The sequence below is a fragment of the Plectropomus leopardus genome, chromosome 11, assembly GCF_026936395.1.
Source record: "Plectropomus leopardus strain MGB_pleo_1.0 chromosome 11, ASM2693639v1, whole genome shotgun sequence".
In the NCBI taxonomy this organism is placed as follows: Eukaryota; Metazoa; Chordata; class Actinopteri; order Perciformes; family Serranidae; genus Plectropomus; species Plectropomus leopardus.
In genome coordinates this window covers 27,941,911-27,960,584 of record NC_142186.1, presented here as the reverse complement: position 1 = coordinate 27,960,584, position 18,674 = coordinate 27,941,911, and the positions used below count along the sequence as shown (strand labels likewise).

General features: G+C 40.9%; 1 protein-coding gene across 5 annotated transcripts in view; it reads right to left on the bottom strand.

The window, feature by feature from the left end:
- Positions 1–18,674, bottom strand: part of cgna (cingulin a) — a 28,398-nt gene that overhangs the window by 4,202 nt on the left and 5,522 nt on the right. For 2 of the 5 annotated variants that reach the window (XM_088084508.1, XM_088084509.1), the window contains exons 2-20: positions 12,711–13,617; positions 12,502–12,599; positions 12,332–12,401; positions 12,107–12,202; positions 10,262–10,383; positions 9,900–10,011; positions 8,702–8,914; positions 7,828–7,976; positions 7,599–7,625; positions 6,176–6,296; positions 5,415–5,627; positions 4,631–4,852; positions 4,295–4,543; positions 3,970–4,140; positions 3,561–3,722; positions 2,259–2,432; positions 2,008–2,126; positions 1,067–1,175; positions 784–947 (exon numbers count right to left, since the gene is read on the bottom strand). In XM_088084508.1, coding sequence (XP_087940634.1) covers positions 784–947; positions 1,067–1,175; positions 2,008–2,126; positions 2,259–2,432; positions 3,561–3,722; positions 3,970–4,140; positions 4,295–4,543; positions 4,631–4,852; positions 5,415–5,627; positions 6,176–6,296; positions 7,599–7,625; positions 7,828–7,976; positions 8,702–8,914; positions 9,900–10,011; positions 10,262–10,383; positions 12,107–12,202; positions 12,332–12,401; positions 12,502–12,599; positions 12,711–13,616 — 3,497 coding nt within the window. In that variant the 5' untranslated portion in view covers position 13,617. The remainder of the gene's footprint in view (positions 1–783; positions 948–1,066; positions 1,176–2,007; positions 2,127–2,258; positions 2,433–3,560; positions 3,723–3,969; positions 4,141–4,294; positions 4,544–4,630; positions 4,853–5,414; positions 5,628–6,175; positions 6,297–7,598; positions 7,626–7,827; positions 7,977–8,701; positions 8,915–9,899; positions 10,012–10,261; positions 10,384–12,106; positions 12,203–12,331; positions 12,402–12,501; positions 12,600–12,710; positions 13,618–18,674) is intronic. The other 3 variants (XM_088084510.1, XM_042490407.2, XM_042490408.2) reach the window with 3 other exon arrangements.

Genomic DNA, 18,674 nt, shown 5'->3' with positions numbered 1-18,674 from the left:
ATTTATCAAACAGGACAGTGTGCAATGACACTGATTATTTACAAAAACTGAAAACATGGTTTAACCAGATTTAGCAAGATGCTAATTTCCATCTGTTGTCCTAAACTTAAGAGACGGCAGTACATACAGTTACAATACTGAGCACAAGAAAAGCAGATGCCAGAACAGACAGTGGATGAACACTGGACAGAAAACACAATAAGTTTGTACTATGAAATACACAATAACTTATTATTAAACCAAGAATTTAAAAAAATGTAACTAATAACAAATAATTAAATTTGCTGTATAAATAAATTTGATTTGATTTATTTATCTGTTACTGTATTCACAAATGTTTGTGCTGCCAAGTGATCATAGTGCTCCCTCTGCAGGAAACAACATGCCTCTCAGCGTTACTAGTGGGAGCATGTCTGGAATTAAATTTCCCCTGTGGTACATGAGTAATGTGCCTTTTTAGTTTAATGAAATACCTGTTCACACGTGGGTGATTGCTGATTAGTTGAGAAATACTGCACCTCAGGGAGGCTGCGAGAGTCCCTACCTAGTGTGTGTAATTGTGTGTAACAGAAAAGGAATCTGGGTTTGCTGGTAATAGCGTCATTTACATGCAGTTCTATTCACTCTGTGACACAAGAAGGAGGAGATGCTGTCTCTCCTTCTTACTCACTCACACACGTTTCTGTGATAATCTGGCCGTCAGGAAGAGTCTTGCATAAGCGCAGAGTGACTAACAAATTGGATGAGAGACAAATTTGGATACAAAGAAAGGGAAATGCTTACTTAAGCTCAGTTTCCAGTGCGGTGACTCTGGCCTGCAAGGTCTCTTTGAGCTCCATCTGTTCCTCCATGTCTCTCTGGGCCTTCCTCCTCAGTCCGTCTATCCGCTCCAGCTCCGTCTCTCCCTCGTCCACCTGCCTCTTTAGAGCTTTCACTCTCAGAGTGAGCTGCAACACAGGATGAGGTTGTAGTGTAGTGTCACTGTGTTTCATTCTATAATGATATATTTCCATGTCTCTAGAGTAAATGTACATACTGACACACAGTAGGGTGTAAATGTGTTTACCTGGTCTCTCTGTTCCGTGTGGGTTTGTCTCTCTTCATCCAGCGTCATGTTGAGATCTTTTAGTTTCCTCTCCAGTCGTCGTTGAGACGCCAACACAGAGTTCTTTTCCCTTTACACACACACACACACACACACACACACACACACAGAAGAAGAAGAAGAGAAGAAGAAGAGCATGAGATGTGCAGGCATGTTAATGAGTAATACTCTCCTCATCTTGGCTGCTGCCAAAATGCCCCTCAGCAAGACATTCACCACCTCATTGCTTTCATGAAGATGCTCTATAACCGGGTGTTAAAGCCTGGTTTACTGGACTAGACTCTCAGGTGTGTGTGTGTGTGTGTGTGTGTGTGTGTGTGTGTGTGTGTGTGTGTGTGTGTGTGTGTGTGTGTGTGTGTGTGTGTGTGTGTGTGTGTGTGTGTGTGTGTGTGTGCGTGCATAATGAATAATGTGAAGCAGAATGTTGATGAAAAACTACACTCTTTCTAAGGCTTCATCCACACCACTATTTTTTGTTTTAAAATACGTAATTATTGTTATGTTTACACCCTGAGCCCTTACTACTCCTGTTTTCACTGTTTCATCACTAAAATGCAACTGTAGCAAGAGAGGTATTATTATTGCTATCCCCAATTATGTCTTAAGAAGCTACAAATTTTATCCAGTCACAAAATAAGTCAGAACTAAAGCACAGAGAGTAGTTGCTATGGAGATGATACTGTCTCATCTAGTCGCTTTGGTGTGAACTGGCATGTTTTTAGAAGATTACAGACCAGCGCATTGCAAGTAGATGCATGTTTCAACTCTTCACATTGTGAATCTTTGGTCTGAACTTGACTTTAGTCTTTTAAAACAATGACGCAGACACACAGGGTGAAAAATGGTGATTTAGAATGAAGATCTACTGGACCGCAGCATGTTTTTCATCTGTTGCACCGTACCTTTCCTCACTCCGTAGGCAGTCTTCCAGCTCCTGGATCTTGTTCTCCAGCTGAGAGACTCCTGCTGAGGAGCGAGACTGGCCCTCCATGTCAGCCACACGACTCCTCAGCTCCTTCAGCTACAAGGACCGACACATACAAACAGGTCAACAATACCCAAAACACACTTTAGCGCAGCGTCAGGGTGGGTATGTTTTGGCAGATCAGTTACTGCTGATCACAAACACAGACGTTGTATATGTGTTACATACGTGTCTCTCCATGGCGTTCTTGTCCAGCTCCAGGTCCTGTTTGGAGGACCTCTCCTGCATGAGTTCTGAGCGGAGCTGATCGATCTGGTCTCTGCTCCTCGCCACTCGGTCTGTCAGCATCTCCACGCTGCTTTTCTCCTCCTCCATCTCCAACTCCAAACGCTTCAGCTTGTCCTGATGGAGATAAGATGAGATCCGTTTTCTAGATGCTCAGACGGGATGCACCAATTGTGAAATTCAGGGTTGATACCGATGTTTAAAATAAATTTGGCCTAAAGAGATTCAGATGTTTTTGTTGCTGTTATTGTTTATTTTGCTGTTATTATTAATTATTGCCCCTTTTGTACCAGGGAGACAAAGAAATCTTAATTCTAAAAATTACTGAACTGTTTTAAAGTCATTCAGTCCTTCATTATACTATCTTTGAATGAGCACACGTTCAAATCATACAAATTTATGAAAGTCTTTAAAATAACCTTTCAAATAAAAAAATCTTTTTAGAAAATAACTACTTTGAATGTAGTATGTTGAAAATTATTTATTTTTTGTGTTTTGTTTTTTTAAAATCTAAAAACATAATGGCATCATGACAAAACCTTGGCACTTAAAAGGGTTAAAATGCTAAAAAATAAATGATTATTTGATACTTAAGGATTGGTGTTAAGACTGATGTCGGTTAAAACATAAACTCAATGAAAGACAGAAATTAGATAAAAGAAGTATGAAATGTTTTACAGCCTGATTTTGAAAAGTGCATTTTGTGTGCAGAGCGGTATGAGTGTGAGTATTTGACACTGCACAAAAAATGACAATGTTTAAAAGTCGGTGTTGCTGCTAATCATCGACATATCCTGGACTGTGATAATCCAAAAATTAATGATCCACTTAGCATGTAGTATATTGAAAATAATTCATTTTTTGTGTTTTTCATCTAAAAACATAGATGCATCATAACATAAACCTTAGCAAGCACTTAAAGGAATTATTACAATTCTGAAAATGCATGAATATTTAATATTCATGATTAGAACTGATGCTGGTTAAAAAAATCAACTCAAAGAAAGTAGAAAATAATATCAATGTTTAATTTTTTTAAAATTTGATTTTGAAAAGCACATTTTTTGCGCAGTGTGATACAAGTTTGTGTAATATTAAAGCAGACCCTAAGAGTTAATAACTATAATCTTTAAACCATATTTTTGTCTGATTTACACATGAAATGTGCAGACACATGGACGCAGAGCAGAGAGCCCTGAGGTCATGGTCTGTTGTCCCAAACAATGGCAGATAAACATATCTTACCTCCAGAATGCGGATCTCCCGAGCCTTCTCATTGTGGCCGTTTTTGCTGGCCTCCATCTCTCCCTCAAGGTGGCGCAGTCTGTTGCTCAGGAGCTCTTTATCCAGTTGGTGGTTGTCTCTCTCCTCACATGCAAGCAGGAGCTCCTTCTTCTGCCGTGACATCTAGTTAGATTCGTAATAATATTAGAAACAGTGCTGTCAGACTCAGTTTCCATCATGAAATGAATATGTGTGGTTTTGCATGTTTATATCGCACAGACACATGAACACAAGCAGCCAAGCATGCACCATGAATATTACGTGTCAAAACTATTGAAAACACTCAGACCAGACCATCATAATACAAACAACCACCAGGCCAAGCAAGCGAGAGAACATGCACACAAACACTCCAAACACAAACACACACCTCCTCCTCCAGTCTCCTCAGATTTATGTGACTTCTTTCCAGTTCACTCTTGGCGTCGTTTCCGTGACGTTGGGCCTCCTGCATTTCCTTGCGTGCCCTCTCTCTCTGCTCCTCCAGCTGAACCCTGAGAGTCTGTGCCTCCTCTCTTGAGGACACGGTCAGAGACTCATACTGACAGGAAGACCGGGAGGGAGAAGGGGAAAAAAACAAAAAAAAAAACAGAGGGTGAATTTTTTTTTGCTCTTGCTCCTCTAATGAGCAGTTGCTCCATGCTGCGGGAGCTCTCATTTGTTTGTTAAGGCATAAAAAGGATCTTTTTTGTTACCTCTTTGTTGAGTTTCTCCAAAGCTCTCTCCTGCTGTCGTTTGGTCTCTTCCAGCTGGTTGACGGTCTGTTTGAGTGTGTCTTTTTCTTTCCCCGTATCCTCAACACGCAGGATAAAGTCGCGGTGCTCCTGGCTCAGTCTGGAGGCTTTTCTCTTGGCCTCCTCGAGCTCAGACCTCAAACTTCTCACCTCAGCGTGGAGGGCGATCTCTGCCTCTGAGCTCTCTGTAGCGTTGGCCTGCAGCTGAGCCTGAGAAAACACCGGAGGACGTCCAATAATGCTTGAATGTGTCTGCGGCTTTGAGGGTATCTTACACATTGATGGTGTGTGACCTACCTCCAACCTTGAGAGTTTCTCTTTGAGACGTGTGTTGGCCTCCTCCTGCTCCTGTTGAGCATCTTGGAGCGATTTAATGTCCATCTGAGCTCTATTGAGACGTGTTTTGGTGGCCTCCACTTCCTCCTCAGCTAATGAGAGTTTCTCTTTGAGCTGGGTGGCTTCAGCACATGTGTCACTGAGCTTCTGCTCCAGCTCCGAGATGACGGCCGGGTCTGGGAGCTGTAGGGAAAAAGTCAAGGGAGTGATACTGGAAAAAAGGTGCAGGACTGAACACTGTAGGAAGTCTCTCCTGCCAGCTGCACAACATAATACTTTATACTCTGTAGATGTGTGCACATATATTTATATATTATTTATACGGATATACTTTACATTTTAAATTTTTATATTTTGTATTTTTATGGATGCTATTGCATATACTTATATACTAATATATTTATATATGTATATACTTGCTTATACTGTTTTTAGATAAGCCACATTGCACATTACACACTGATTTTTTAAATCTTTACTATATATTACATATTGTTTTTATTTGCTTTATCAGTACGATTTGGGTTCCCTTAGTAATGTATTTCAGCTTTAGTGCTTAAAAATTGCTATCTAAAAACTACAAAAGAGATAATGGAGTTTTAAAATGAGAATTAAACAAGAAAACCATCAAAACTACCGCATACACATACCCGCATTTTGTCGTGCTAACCAGGTAATTAAACCTCACTAAGATTAAATAATCGCTTTTGGGTGCTTTAGCCTCTTTCTGTGAGATTTAACTGACCCGTTTGTTCTTCTCCTGCGCCTTGGCAATATCCTCTCTCGCCCTCTGTAATTGGTCCTTCAGCCTGTCGATTTCATACTTCAGTTCTGCCTCCTGATCCTGGTGAGATTTTTTTATCGTAATGACCTCCATGACCTTCTTGTCAAATGCAGTCCTCTGCTTCTCCACCTCAGACTTGGCCTTCTGTAGATCAGCAGTGTATCGCTGAATTTCCTAAACAGAAACACAGAAAATCTGATGGTTAACCTTCAGGAACCTAGAGAAACATCACTTTTCTTGTGCTGCTTTCAGATGCTTTTCAAAAGTATTTAAACTTTTGAACCTCACTGGCGCGATCTCTTTCAAAAACATGGGAAAGAAGCCAATAAGCAACTTGGTAGGAATTTTTCAAATTGCAAATAATTTGTAGGTGTAAATAATATTTTTTAAAAAGCTAGGGGAAAACGTCTAGGGAAAAAAATCAAAAAATATTAAATATTTATTTATTTTATATTTAAGATTATGTTAAAAAATATTTTATTTTTGAACACTTTTTCCCTGTTGTTTTTTTAACTTTCCTTTTCTTTTCTGTCTTTTGTTTTTATTTTCAAGTCATTTTTTTGTTGTAATTTTTTTATGTCTTGCTTATTTTTAGGTCATTTCTTCTTTCATTGCTCATTGCTTTCTTCCCATGTTTTTGAGAGAAATTAAGCCAATTTTGTCAGGTTCAAAGAGTTAGAATTAATTAAAAAGTTAAAAAGAGATAATTTTTGCATGTTCACCTGGCTGAGAGTCTGTGTGTGAGTAGGGTCCGGTATTTGTTGTTTCATGGTGCTCACTTTATCCTGGAGCTCCTTTAGTTCCTCCTCAAACTCCTCTTTTTCCAGACGGGCTTGCAGGAGTCTAAAAAATGTAGATCAAATACAGCTGATCCAATCAAGTTGTACTCTATTAACGTGTTGTAAGTACTGCTTGATTATCTGATCCGCAGCAATTGGATCAAACAGGTGAATCATGACAAGTGAACTTAATTTACTTTACTGTCATTAACAAGGAAATAAGTCATTATTTAATCTTAAAACAACAGGAAATAAATCAGCATTTACATTTAACCATATAACAGTCAGACATATTCACAGAAAACAACACGTTTTTGCTAAACACAGAAATTTAAGATCATCCACACAATCCCTACAGTTTCTGCTTACATATAGTGTTACACTGTATTGTCACAATGGAGGTGTAAACAGCCAAATGTAAAAACGTCCAGATTGTGACTCAGGGTTCCCACACCTTCTTAAATGTCGAATTCAAGGACTTTTCAAGGACTTTTCAGGCCCAATTCCCTCAAATCCAAGGACACAGCACAGTTTGAGACATGGATCAAAGTTAATTACTATTAATTTGCGGCGTGCTGTCCATTGTGATGCTCCAGTAGCATAGCTCATCAGAGCTGCTTCACCCATGGACTGAACCATTATTGATCTGCTGCAGTCTCTACATTCGACCATATGGATGACAAATAGATTTTTGGAGCTGGACTAATAACTCTTTGACAAGCCAGTCTTTGTAAATCTCTTATGTTAGCCACGAGTCCTGAATATTACATTTTACATGCTGAAGGTTCACTTAATTTTAGCTCTCTCGCTTGCTTGCAGCTGTTTAACAAGCATCATTTGACTTCAATCACTCACACACACACACGTGTGTGCACTGTGATTCTCGAGGCAGGCGGAGCGTGAAATGATGCAACTGCAGGAGCAACACATGCAGAAAGCGGAACATAGTCTATTTACTAACGTTTAGCAAAAATAATATATCAAAAGAATGAAAAATTACATTTTTTATTCTTGCACAAAATTTAATAATTCAAGCACTTTCAGCGACTGATGTATATTCACGTCTAAAAACATTCAAGTTCGTTCCATGCCAAATTTCACAAACTTTCAAGGATTTCAAGAACCTGTAGGAACCCTGCTTATTGTTTTTCAGTCCCATTTCTGCTCAACCTCAGGACAAAATATGGTTCATATTGCCATTGGGGGTTCATGGTACATATTTAAATGTGGATCATGCAGGCAGTGGTGAATCAGGGCTGTAAGTGTGGATGTCCTTGGAACTACAGTCAGACAGTTGTTAGCACAGCTAGCCACATCTACATGCTGCATGTCTAAACACAAATGCTGTTCTATTAGTGACTCTCACGGTGTTTCAGTGCTGCTGGGTGGCTTTCTGACAGAGAGCGGGAGAAACAGTGACCAGGTAGAATGAAGGAGAAGAGATGGACACACATTAGTAGTACAGCAGGTGCAAAGAGAAACCATGACAAGACGGTGACAAAAACCATGTCCAAGTACGCATTTAAGCGCCTAAAATCCAGGTGGGTGATATTAATACACTTTGAGAACATTATAATTAATAATAATAAACTCACTCTTGTTTGGTTGTTCGCAGTTCGTCTCTGGTGGTGTGAAACTGCTCCATCCAGTGGCTGCTCTCGTCTCTACAGTCCTCCAACTGCTGCTGCAGGGAGCGAACGGACGCGTTCACACGCAATCGCTCTGCCTCAATCCCTGCGTGAGACTAAAACAGGAGACAGAACAATTGGGGGCATGTCGAAAAAATCCTGACCATCTCATAGACATAAATATATATGTGGATTCATAGACATCTGCATCTTTTAATTGAAGAGATCAAGCTTAAAATGTTGTTTCTTGCTGCTTTAGATTCAGACTGAGCATGTTCAATGCACCTGTGCATGCATCTTCTCCTCTGCATTCATCATAGTACACTGGTAGTGAAATCTTTATTTTTGTATATGGTATCTCTGTACCAACCTCCTGAACATGTGGATAACAAGAAAAATTGGTGAGCACACATTAGCTGAGCTAACCAGGAGTTCAAGCTTCAAACATGGGAGGAGCTGCAGCTAGTTGTAATCTGCAAACCTAACTGCTAAGTGCCACCAAAACCTACACACTGTTCATTTAATGTTAGGAGGAGACAGGTATTTATAGACAGAAATTATATAGTTATAAATGAAGCATATTTTATTCTATCTATCAATCCATCTTTCTATCTGCAGAGCTCAGATTTATCTCTAAACAGCGCTCATGTATCCTGATGATGCTCTTTAGACTGACTCATGGAATCGCTCTCAATAAGAAAATATAAACATTTTCATAAAAACTTGTGGTTTTTGGTGATGGGGTCTGTTGTTGTGAGACTGCTTTCCCTATTTGTCCTCAACTTCAAAACACTGTCGTGTCAAATGAAAGTGATGATGAGCTGGTGTCTGCGTAAAACACCTGAGACACCTGCTCCATGCTGCTGCGGAGCTTCTCCATGTCGGCGCTGTACTGCTCTCGGAGGGCCTCGATCTCCTTGTCGTGAGTGGCCACCTCTTCCTTCAGAGCTCCTTTGAGAGCTGTTAGCTCTCTCTCTCTCTGTCTTAGTGTGTCCTCCAGCTTCTGTTTCAGCTGGCAAACCTCCATCAGCTGTGCCTGACAGGATATCAGGTCCTGCAGACACAGAGTATGCATAATATTAACTTGATGCTTTTGATCTCTCAGCCTCCCATTTGCACAACATTGCTCATTTGTTTACACAAATCCTATACAGCTTTTCTTTAAAGGGATAGTTAACTCTAAAATCAAAAACACATATTTTTCCTCTTACCTGTAGTGCTATTTATCAATCTAAATTGTTTTGGTATGAGTTTCAGATCAAGTGTTGGAGATATTGGCCTATGAAGTCTGTCTTCTATCCAATTTAATGGAACTAGAGCACATGGCTTTTGGTGCTAAAAAGCGTCAAAAGCTACATTTAAAAAACTCCACAGCAATGTCTCTTTCCAGAAAACATGACCCAGTTACTCAAGATAATCCACAGACCTTGTTGTGAGCAGATTTATGTAGGAACTAATTTCTTTGAATTACAACCACTAAATGTATCACCACACAGAAGGATGTGTGCATCTCCTTATGGATGAGAGGCTCCTGCTCTAGACAGTGCGAGATGTAAACATTAATGGCACCCTCCTCAGCTGAGCTGCTAGGTGAACTAGCAGTAGATGCATGCTTTATTCGGCACAGTGATTCAGTTGGTGGGTATAGTTCAGTAGAGAGAAAATAGTTCCAGCATAAAACTGCTTACAACAAAGTCTTTGGAGTGTGTAACTGAGTCATGATTTCCGGAGAGAGACATTGTGGAGCACAAAAAGACGAGTGCCATCTAGTTCCTTTATATTGGAGAGAAGGCAGTCTATCTTCGGCTAGACCTAGATTGATAAATAGCTCTACAGCCAAGAGGAAAAAAATGTATTTTTAATTTCGGGCTTGACCTGCTCTTTTGATACACATTTAATCTTGATTTTAACTGCAAAAGATTTTGAGTTTAGTCTATATTTAAGTTTCAAATAATTTTAAAAAATCCAATAGTGGGTTGAGACAGTTTCTCCCTGTGCTTCTGTGTGGGTTCATTTGTGCGAGTGTGCTTCTGTGATACCGTCTTGTTGCCATTCTCCCTTCTCAGGTCATCCTGAAGCTCAGCCAGCTGGTCCTCCATTTCTCTGACCCGTGCCTCTGCGTTCTCCCTGTCCATACGCAGCTGAGTCAGCCTGCCAGGAAAAGAGGACATAAACACCACTGAATGATTCTTTGAATTAACACGACTGAGGCATGCTTGTTTGTTTTGTGAGTAAGTTACAGTAACTGCTTGTTTTATGAAATTGCGATGAGCTTGAAAACAAAGTGAGCTTGTCAGGCAGCCCTCTCGCCCCCGACCACCAACACTCACAGACAATAGTACCCTGCCCCTTCCTGCTCTCCTCTGTGTGTGTGAATGTGTGTATGCTGCCGTGTCCTCACTCTGATTGTGTTTCATTTAATTCTTTCTTCTTCCGGTCCAGCATCTCTCGGAGCTGCAGATTTTCATCCAGACAGGACTCCAGCTCGGCTTTCAGAGTGGGATCAGAATTGCTAACAGAGTCCTACGCACAAGCAGACACGATGAATAAATGAGAGCGGTGAAACATGAGACATCAGGTAGCTCTGGTGGCATTAACAATAGGCTTTTAGGAAATGTTAAAGTGAGCTTGCATTTGCCCACCGATCAATATGCGTAAGGGATTAAGTTCTTAGGAGCTATTAGAGATTAAGACCTGCCCACCTTCCTTAAGCCAACATATAATGAGTCATTATTAAAGTTAGATTATTGTGTGCATGCACCTTTGACCGGGCCACAGGGCTTTAAGGATTAATGTGAGGATTAATCTGAAGCGCACTCCAAGGAACCCCCAGCCCTCCTCGTTAGATTAGCAAAGCAATAAAAACACAGAGGACAGTTTCCTACTCTCAACCAACCAGCTACTCCCTACACTTGATAGCTGAGGAGTGTGAAGCATTTTCAGGAGACTTGGATGAGCATTTGGATGTGTGTGGTATTGCATGTTCACCGTGTAATCAGAGCTGATTTAAAGTGGCAGGTTACTCTCTGAATGTTAACGTCGTCTGGTTGCAGCCAGTTCCAATCAGCCGAGTGAATTTAAAAAGGGTTTGGTGAGTTATCCAAGGCACTGGAGCACACAGCAGCAACCCAAAACTCTTGCACTCATTCTCTTCATGTTTTTAGTTTAGTAAAATATTGATTTTTATTGATTCTGACTATTTTAAATGGTTCACGATTCATTTTCTGCAGTGTCGATACACCAGTACCTGCTGTACTTTCTCGCTCTCCCATTGTTTATGTTTTCAACAGTGGCTCTGCTGTTGTCTGCTACTAAATAAGAAAGAAATGTCAGCACTCTCATGTTATAGCCTCGTTTTAATTATCTATAAAGATTTTTGTTTTAACTATGCCCTCGGTGTCAATTTTTTTCCTGTGGTATAGAGCTTTGATTTTCTGCCCGAGCACAGCTGGACCCAGCCCAACCTGCCACATTCAGGCCAGGCCATAATTTTGTAATAGTCTACTTATTTTATTTTTTTTTTAATAAATGAAACTGGTTGTTCTCCATGATAAGCAGCAGGAGTTGTATTTGGCTGAATTGGGCTGATTTTTTGGCTCTCCCCCTTTCATACTAATGCTGTGATATCAAAAAAAGGCAAAACTCCACCGAGAAAAAATAAACAAATTCTTGCGAAAAAAAACAAAGAAAAATCGATGGAACAATGGTACGATATAGTGGAGAATCATGGAAGGGAGGAAAAGCGCAAACGCCAAGAGGACGGAAATGACTAAAAGAGACAGAGGGGCTGCAAGGCGACTTGATTGGTAGTGTTTGCCTTTGCCTCCTCGGCAGTGGGAGAGCTTTGATCACCATCTGTGCGCCGTATCACCATTGACCACCGGGCGTACTTGAATATGGAGACTCACTAAGACATACTGTCGTGCATCAGGCGACAGACAATTGAAATAACAGGAGGAAGAAAAGTGCTTCCACCGGGGTCAGGCTTGGACAGAAACCGTGCAGGTCAGGTCTGTTTTTTTGGGCCTGATCAAAGCTCAACTTTAGTATCTAACAAGATATTGAATGTTTATATTTTTTAAGGTACTGTATCAAAATTAGAAAACCCACAATTGTTTAGTGTAAATGTAAAATTGTCGCATCCAGTAAAGAAATGCACAGAGATAACTTTCAGCATTGCAAATACTCTCTTAAGTATTTGAGCAGCTATCATTAAAATATCAGTGCCCTTGTCTATTTTGCTTACCCTTCTCTCCTCCTGCAGAGCAGTTTGTAGCTCAGCCATCTTTCTTTCAAGCTCTCTCTTTTCTCTCATCCATTCCCCCTGAGGTCTTTCTTTGGGCTGTTAAAGAAAAAGATAAATGGAAACATACATATACGCAGTTTTCTTTAGCTGACATATACAAAGGAACAAACTCTCACAGAATTATATATATTATTATATATCAATTATATATCAACAACAACAAACCTTTAGAGTCTGGATCTTCTGAAGGATGACCTTGACTTTGTGCTTGATGACAACATCACTCTCACTGCTCCTGAGTAAAGATGGAAAGGTGTAATCATTTGTTACTACTGCATTTTGACAACTAAATAAAACCGCTATGTGCTATGCCAGGATAACATGTAGGTCCATACCCTTGTCTCAGGATGTTGTATATAGTCTGCATGAGCTGCTCCTCCTCACTGCTCGTCTCTGCGCTCTGACCCTGGTCCAGCAAAAGGTCAGGAGTCACCTTGAGACATAGATCAGAAAACTACTCTTGCAATGTTGCATGCTATGTGGTGTTTGGAGCTCACTAAAAAAATCAGCGGTAATGCTCACACATTAAATATTTTATTCTTACTTGTGCCTCAGTCAGAGTGGTCTGCAGTGTCTCCGCAGCGGCGTATCTCCCTGGTGAAGTCCACTGAGTAGCAGACTGTCCTGGAAATTTGGTGACAGCGGGCTGGCTGCGTCCCAGGCTGCTATGAGTTGAGGACGGAGGTGAGGTGTAGGGGTTGGGGGTGAGAAGAGGAGATGTAGATCTGGGATCTTGTTGTTCAGGAGTGAGTCCTCTCTGTTGGCCTCCAGTGTTGCCATCATCAAACCTGTTTATCAGTCTGTTGACAGGAGTTTGTCTCTGGTTTGTATGTTGAGGAGGATCAGGGTAGGACTGACTGCTCCTCAGTGACCCCGCTGACCCGTTGAGCCCTGCTTTGTATGAACCATCCCACATATTCCTTTCCACAACCCCCTCTCTACCACCGACATGTTGAACCTGCCCCCTCTCCCCCCTTACTCCTATTCCTCCATCCAAATTCCCATAACTCCCAGACTTCCCATCCCCCGGTGGCCTAGACAGCTGAAAATCCCCATTACCTGCCCCTCCCTCTCCGTCCCTGTCCAGCAGTGACCCATGGGACTGGGCTCGGCGTAGCGCCCCTCCCTGCCCTCCTCCTCCTCCTAAATCTGCCCCCTCTGCTCCTGGCTCGGCCCTGTCTCTCCTCCGAGGAAGGCTGCTGTAACCAGAGTGGCTCTGGGTCCTGAGCTGAACTCCATACGAGTCTCCTTTCTCTCCGTCCTTCAGGACCACATACGGCTGGCCAGCAATTCCCTGCACCCGTACCGCCACACCGTACTTGGAAGTCTGGGTCTTGGTCTTAGGCTGGGGCGCTGGCTGCCCCCCGCCAGTGTCATACAGGTCATTGATAAAGCGGATCTGGACACCGTAGTCCACTGGGGTCTTCCGACCTGAGGATGGTGTGCTCATGCTGGTTACACAGCAGGGAGCAGAGTAAGGAGAGGAAGAAAGCAACGCTGTGGTTAGATCACACATAAGAAGAGAGCTTTTGGTTAGTTTTCTGCATTCAACCAAGTAATTTTACTGTCTCTAGTCTTTTGTTTTTTAACTCAAGTGCTGTCTCACGTGAAACAGTTGGTTTCTTGTTTGTATGAAAGTCCCAATGAAAGACGAAAATAATAAGTTGGTTATTTTAAACATTTCTTGGTTGAATTTAAAGAACAATTACTCTTTGTGTCTATCTCAGCCGCTAAGGAACAAAGACTTACAGTACAGCTAAGCGAAACCAGGTTAAAGATCATTTTAATTAGTGTCACGTAGTCTGCCCACTGACACCAAATTTATTTTTTCCTTACCTATTATCTCTCCTGGTTACAATTCTGCACCAACATTTGTTTATGTGTTACTATTTGCCTAGATATCATTATCCAATTTTTAAAAATTCTATATGTTGATATAAGTATTGGCCTTGTTTTGTTATTTCCATAGCTTTGTGTGAGCACTAAGACAGACACTAAGACTAAGACAGGTTTGGAAACACATATTATAATTCTGCTATAAGGAGAATAATGCTCTAGTTTGTTTTTATTTCTTGTGTGTCAGAAAACGGATCAACATCGGGCAGAGGATTCCTGCAAGACAGAGCTTTGCAGTGTGTAATCAAGTTGTTTTAGACTATTTGTTGCAGATTTCTACAACAGTTCACTGAACAAACAAAGCATGATCAAAATCTAAGCCAAAACTTGCCATTTTCAGCAAGTAGGCTGTAAGTTTGGAGGTTTCCTGTAGCAAAGGGGAATTTGAAAACAGTAACAAATAGATAGCAGATGGAGGCCTCAATAACTGGCCAATGGCAGGCCCATAGTAATAGTCTACATCTGGTGAGTCAGACAAGTACTGGCCTAACAAATCCATCGCTCAAGCTATACTCACAATAGCAGATTCAGGAATGCTACATTGCAATCAGTAGCCAGATTAGCATAAAACAGTTCAGTAACAGCTAAGAAATCAAACAATACCAAGATACTCATTCACACGCAACCCTGAAATGTCAAAACCTTGTCGGACAAAACGCTTTGAACACAAACGAGGACACAGATTTATAGGCAGTAACACTTAGTTTCTGTCTCTTTGACTGCTTGTGTGGACTTTGTCCTTCGTGCACTCTATTAGTCATTAACCTGAAAGCACACACCCACATATCACTTTCCACTTGTAAGGACCAACAAAGCCTTTCCCAACTTTTGGAAGTTAAACCTAACCTAATTCCCTCCTCAAAACTGTGACAGCTTGAATACAGACCAGGGACAAGACCTTTTCATTTTTTTCACTCAACTTTTGTGTTTTTCTTGACTCCCTAATCCCCCATTTTTCTATACTCTGATTGCCCTTGATGAGTAATTCTAAAACTATTTGTATTTCAACCGATAACACCTACGTCACTGTATAGTGATAAGTCACTGTCAGCCTACATTGTCAGTAATATAAAGTGGTGAACTGAACATTCCTGGTGCTACACTGACTGACTGATCATGCCTTGGGTTAGGTCACGTTGTAAGATCTCACCCCATGTCCACTGCACTGGTATGGTTCATTAAGCTCACATCAAACCTGTTACAACACTCCCTCCGTGACCTCTGCACCTTTTATTTCCTCTCCACAGCTTTCCAAGGTGAGAGACAGAAATGGGCTGGGAGAGTGAAAGGGAGGGCGAAGTGAGACAGAAACAGAGAAAGAGAAAACACTCTTCTCTTATCAGTGCATTGTGTGATAAAATACAAAGTCAAACTGTTCTGTGCACAACCCTTCCCCCTGCACACACACACACACACAAAACTGACTATTAAAGTAACCATCAACTACACAACTCTGACAGAAGCACCTATACATTATTTAACGCCTACACAGATTTTTACATTTCCATACAGATTTCGGAGGATGTTTGACGCAGCACAGACCCAAGCAAAGAATAACATACAGTCAGCAAAGTGAGCCAAGACGGATAATCTTATATGTGTCTGCTGTGGAAGCGAAAATGAATACATGAAACACCAGGAATAGGTGATGGAAAAATGTCTGGACTGGCAGTGAGCGAAGCAACACGACATGAATGACCTTTGAGGATATCTGTGTGCTTGTGGTGCGTAAGCATCGTCCGCAGATAAACCTGCTCATCAGATGTGCACAGCTAGTCGATTTTTTCCCCCCACCCTTTGGGAACCACAGAGGAAGCACCATGTCACAACGCATCTGTGCAGTCGAGCATGAAGTCTGCAGCCCACTGTCTTCACTGCAAGGTCAAGCATGACATGCACTGACTACCGTGCCATATGAGGGCGATGTCTATTGATTTCATGGGAATCTGAACAAGGGAGATTTGTTGTATAAGTGCCAAACTGACCTCCAGTAAGAAGACGTTTCTCTTCTAATATCTGTTAATCTGCATCTCTTCATCAGCTTAATTTGTCAGTGAGGAAGAACACCGAAGAGGGGCAGGCGTGGGGGGGACCCATCCTATTATCCTGCTGATGTGGGGCGGAAAATGAGGGCAGCAATTCTGAGAATGCCAAAACCATCCCGATGGTCTTTCATTTCATCCCTTACACTGTTTATCTCATAACAACAAGTTTGTTTCCACACTGACATTTTTGTCCTCATCACATTATCACTAAAGTTTTCTTTTTTCACTTGCCTGGTGCAGGAAGTGAGTCAGAAATCTACTTGTCCAAAGCCAATTATTACTCGCCCCTGTACAAAGTATTCAATCTTTTGGAAGATAACAAATACAAACTTCATTCCTTTGAAAAAATGACCTCCTTTTATCCACCTTGCTCTCACACTTGTGGCAAACTGCGCAATACATAGTTGGCCACCTAAGTAAACTCCTGTTTCCTGGATAATTGTAGGGCTAACCCTTGAAAGTTGGAGATTTGAATCATAATTCAAACACCCTCAGTCATTTGTATGCTGTGCAGAGTTTTGGGGACGTTTTTGTCCCCAGATTTTGCCTCAGAGTGAGTGCACTTGACTTTCAGGCCACTCTTTGGAGCTGCAGACAAATCGAGGCCTAACTCCTCACATAGCTTCTACCGTCATCATTTCTGAGAGAAAAAACAATGTGTTTAATTCTCTTTTATTGCTTGCCTGATCAGGCAAGTGAGTTGCTAGATTTCCTAACCCAACGGGACATTTTACTTCCCCACACTCTGGCAACTTTGAACCCTACACTTTCCTTTTTAGGTTTCTCTCCAAAATTCTACTTCCCACACCTCTGTAGAACAAATATCCTTATCCAGATTATAAGTAGGATATCAAACAAGTTCTTCTGTAATTCATTTGATTATACAAAGTCAGTGCTGTCAGATTAACATGTTGGTCACGCCTAATGTTCTTTATGTGAAAGAAGCACTGTGTGTGACCCTGTATCCCTTACAGCTGAAACAATAGTCGGTTTATCAAATACCAATTAAATCGTGATTATTCTCATGTTCCAGCTTCTCAATTGTGCAAATTTGTTGCTTTTGTAATGTTATGTAACAGGCCTAAATGATTATCTTTGGGTTTTGGACTGTAGGTCACACAAAACAAGTGATCTAAAGATGTCACCTTGGGCTTTCGGGAAATTAAGATTTTTCGTTCGAACATTTTATAGATCAAAGGAATAATAAATTGAATACTGCAGCTCTTGTTTTCTTTCAGTGGGCTACAGGCTCACAAGCAAAGGTTTATGACCCACGCTTGTGTCATTAATAGGATGTGACTTTTAACAACAAGCTCTTGCTGGCTTGCTTGCCCAGCTATCTGGTGCCTTTTGACTCTGGTGCCAGTCATGTTACCCTGCAGTTATGCTGACGGGGTCTCTGCCTCGGGTCTCAAATTGAATTCCCACACAGTAAATTGAATTGGAGCCGCTTCCCTGTTAAGATCCGAGATGGAATGGAAAATATAATTAGGAGATTAGAGCGGGTGTGGAGAGAAATGAAACAACAGCAATGTGTGGAGTCATGAAAGTGCCTCTGCTGACTCACAGCATAGCTCATGTGATCAAATCATCTCAGGCCTGGACTAAAACAAATACAGCTGGAGAGAGCTAAAAAGGCTGGACTGGAGGTCATCCGAGTCTAAACTGTTGTTTGTGCTTCATTTGATATAATGTGAAAATAAAACACACAGAACTGTATGTACTTACACTATGTAATATTCAGTACGTTCTGAGCTGTTAGTATGGAATTAACAATATGGAAATTGACCATGATTGATTATTATCTATTAATAACTTGCTGGTTATTATTTTTTCCAGTTAATTAATAGTTAAAGATCCAGTGTGTAAGACTTGGTGGCATCTAGCACTGAGGTTGCAGAGCTGAAACTTCTCTCATGTGCCAAGCGTGTAGGAAATTTGCGGTGGAGACATGAAAACGTGAGCGGCCCCATCTGGAGCCAGTGTTAGATTTTTCCATTTTGGGCTACTGTAGAAACAACATGGCGGACTCTGTGGAAGAGGAACTGCTCTGTATGTAGATATTAACAAACCATTCTAAGGCAGCCAAGACGCAGTGATTCTTATTTTCATGTGATTATTTTAAAAAAAAAAAGTTAAGAGTATTAATTACAATATCTGCCAGTACATATCCCTTAAATCACACACACTGGACCTTTAAATCATTATATATAATTTCTCAAGCTGTCATCTTGTGTCTGCTGAAAATGATGGAGTGAAATAAGTGTGAAAGTGCCGGTAAAAGCAAGTAAGTGGACCTTGAGTCAAGGTTTTTATGTCAAACTGCTGTTTTCAAGGTCAATAACAACCTTTAATATGTGTCACACATTTTTGAATATATACTGTACGTACATATCCATATTCGTTGTATTATACTTTTCAACAAGGCTTACCAATTTCCTATATATACAATACAATACAATAATATTTATGGGCTATATTTCTACATTTTTCCAGTAAATATACAACACACCGTGTTTGTATTTCAGTTACCCAGTGTAACTATCAATCATGTACATGCAGTATCT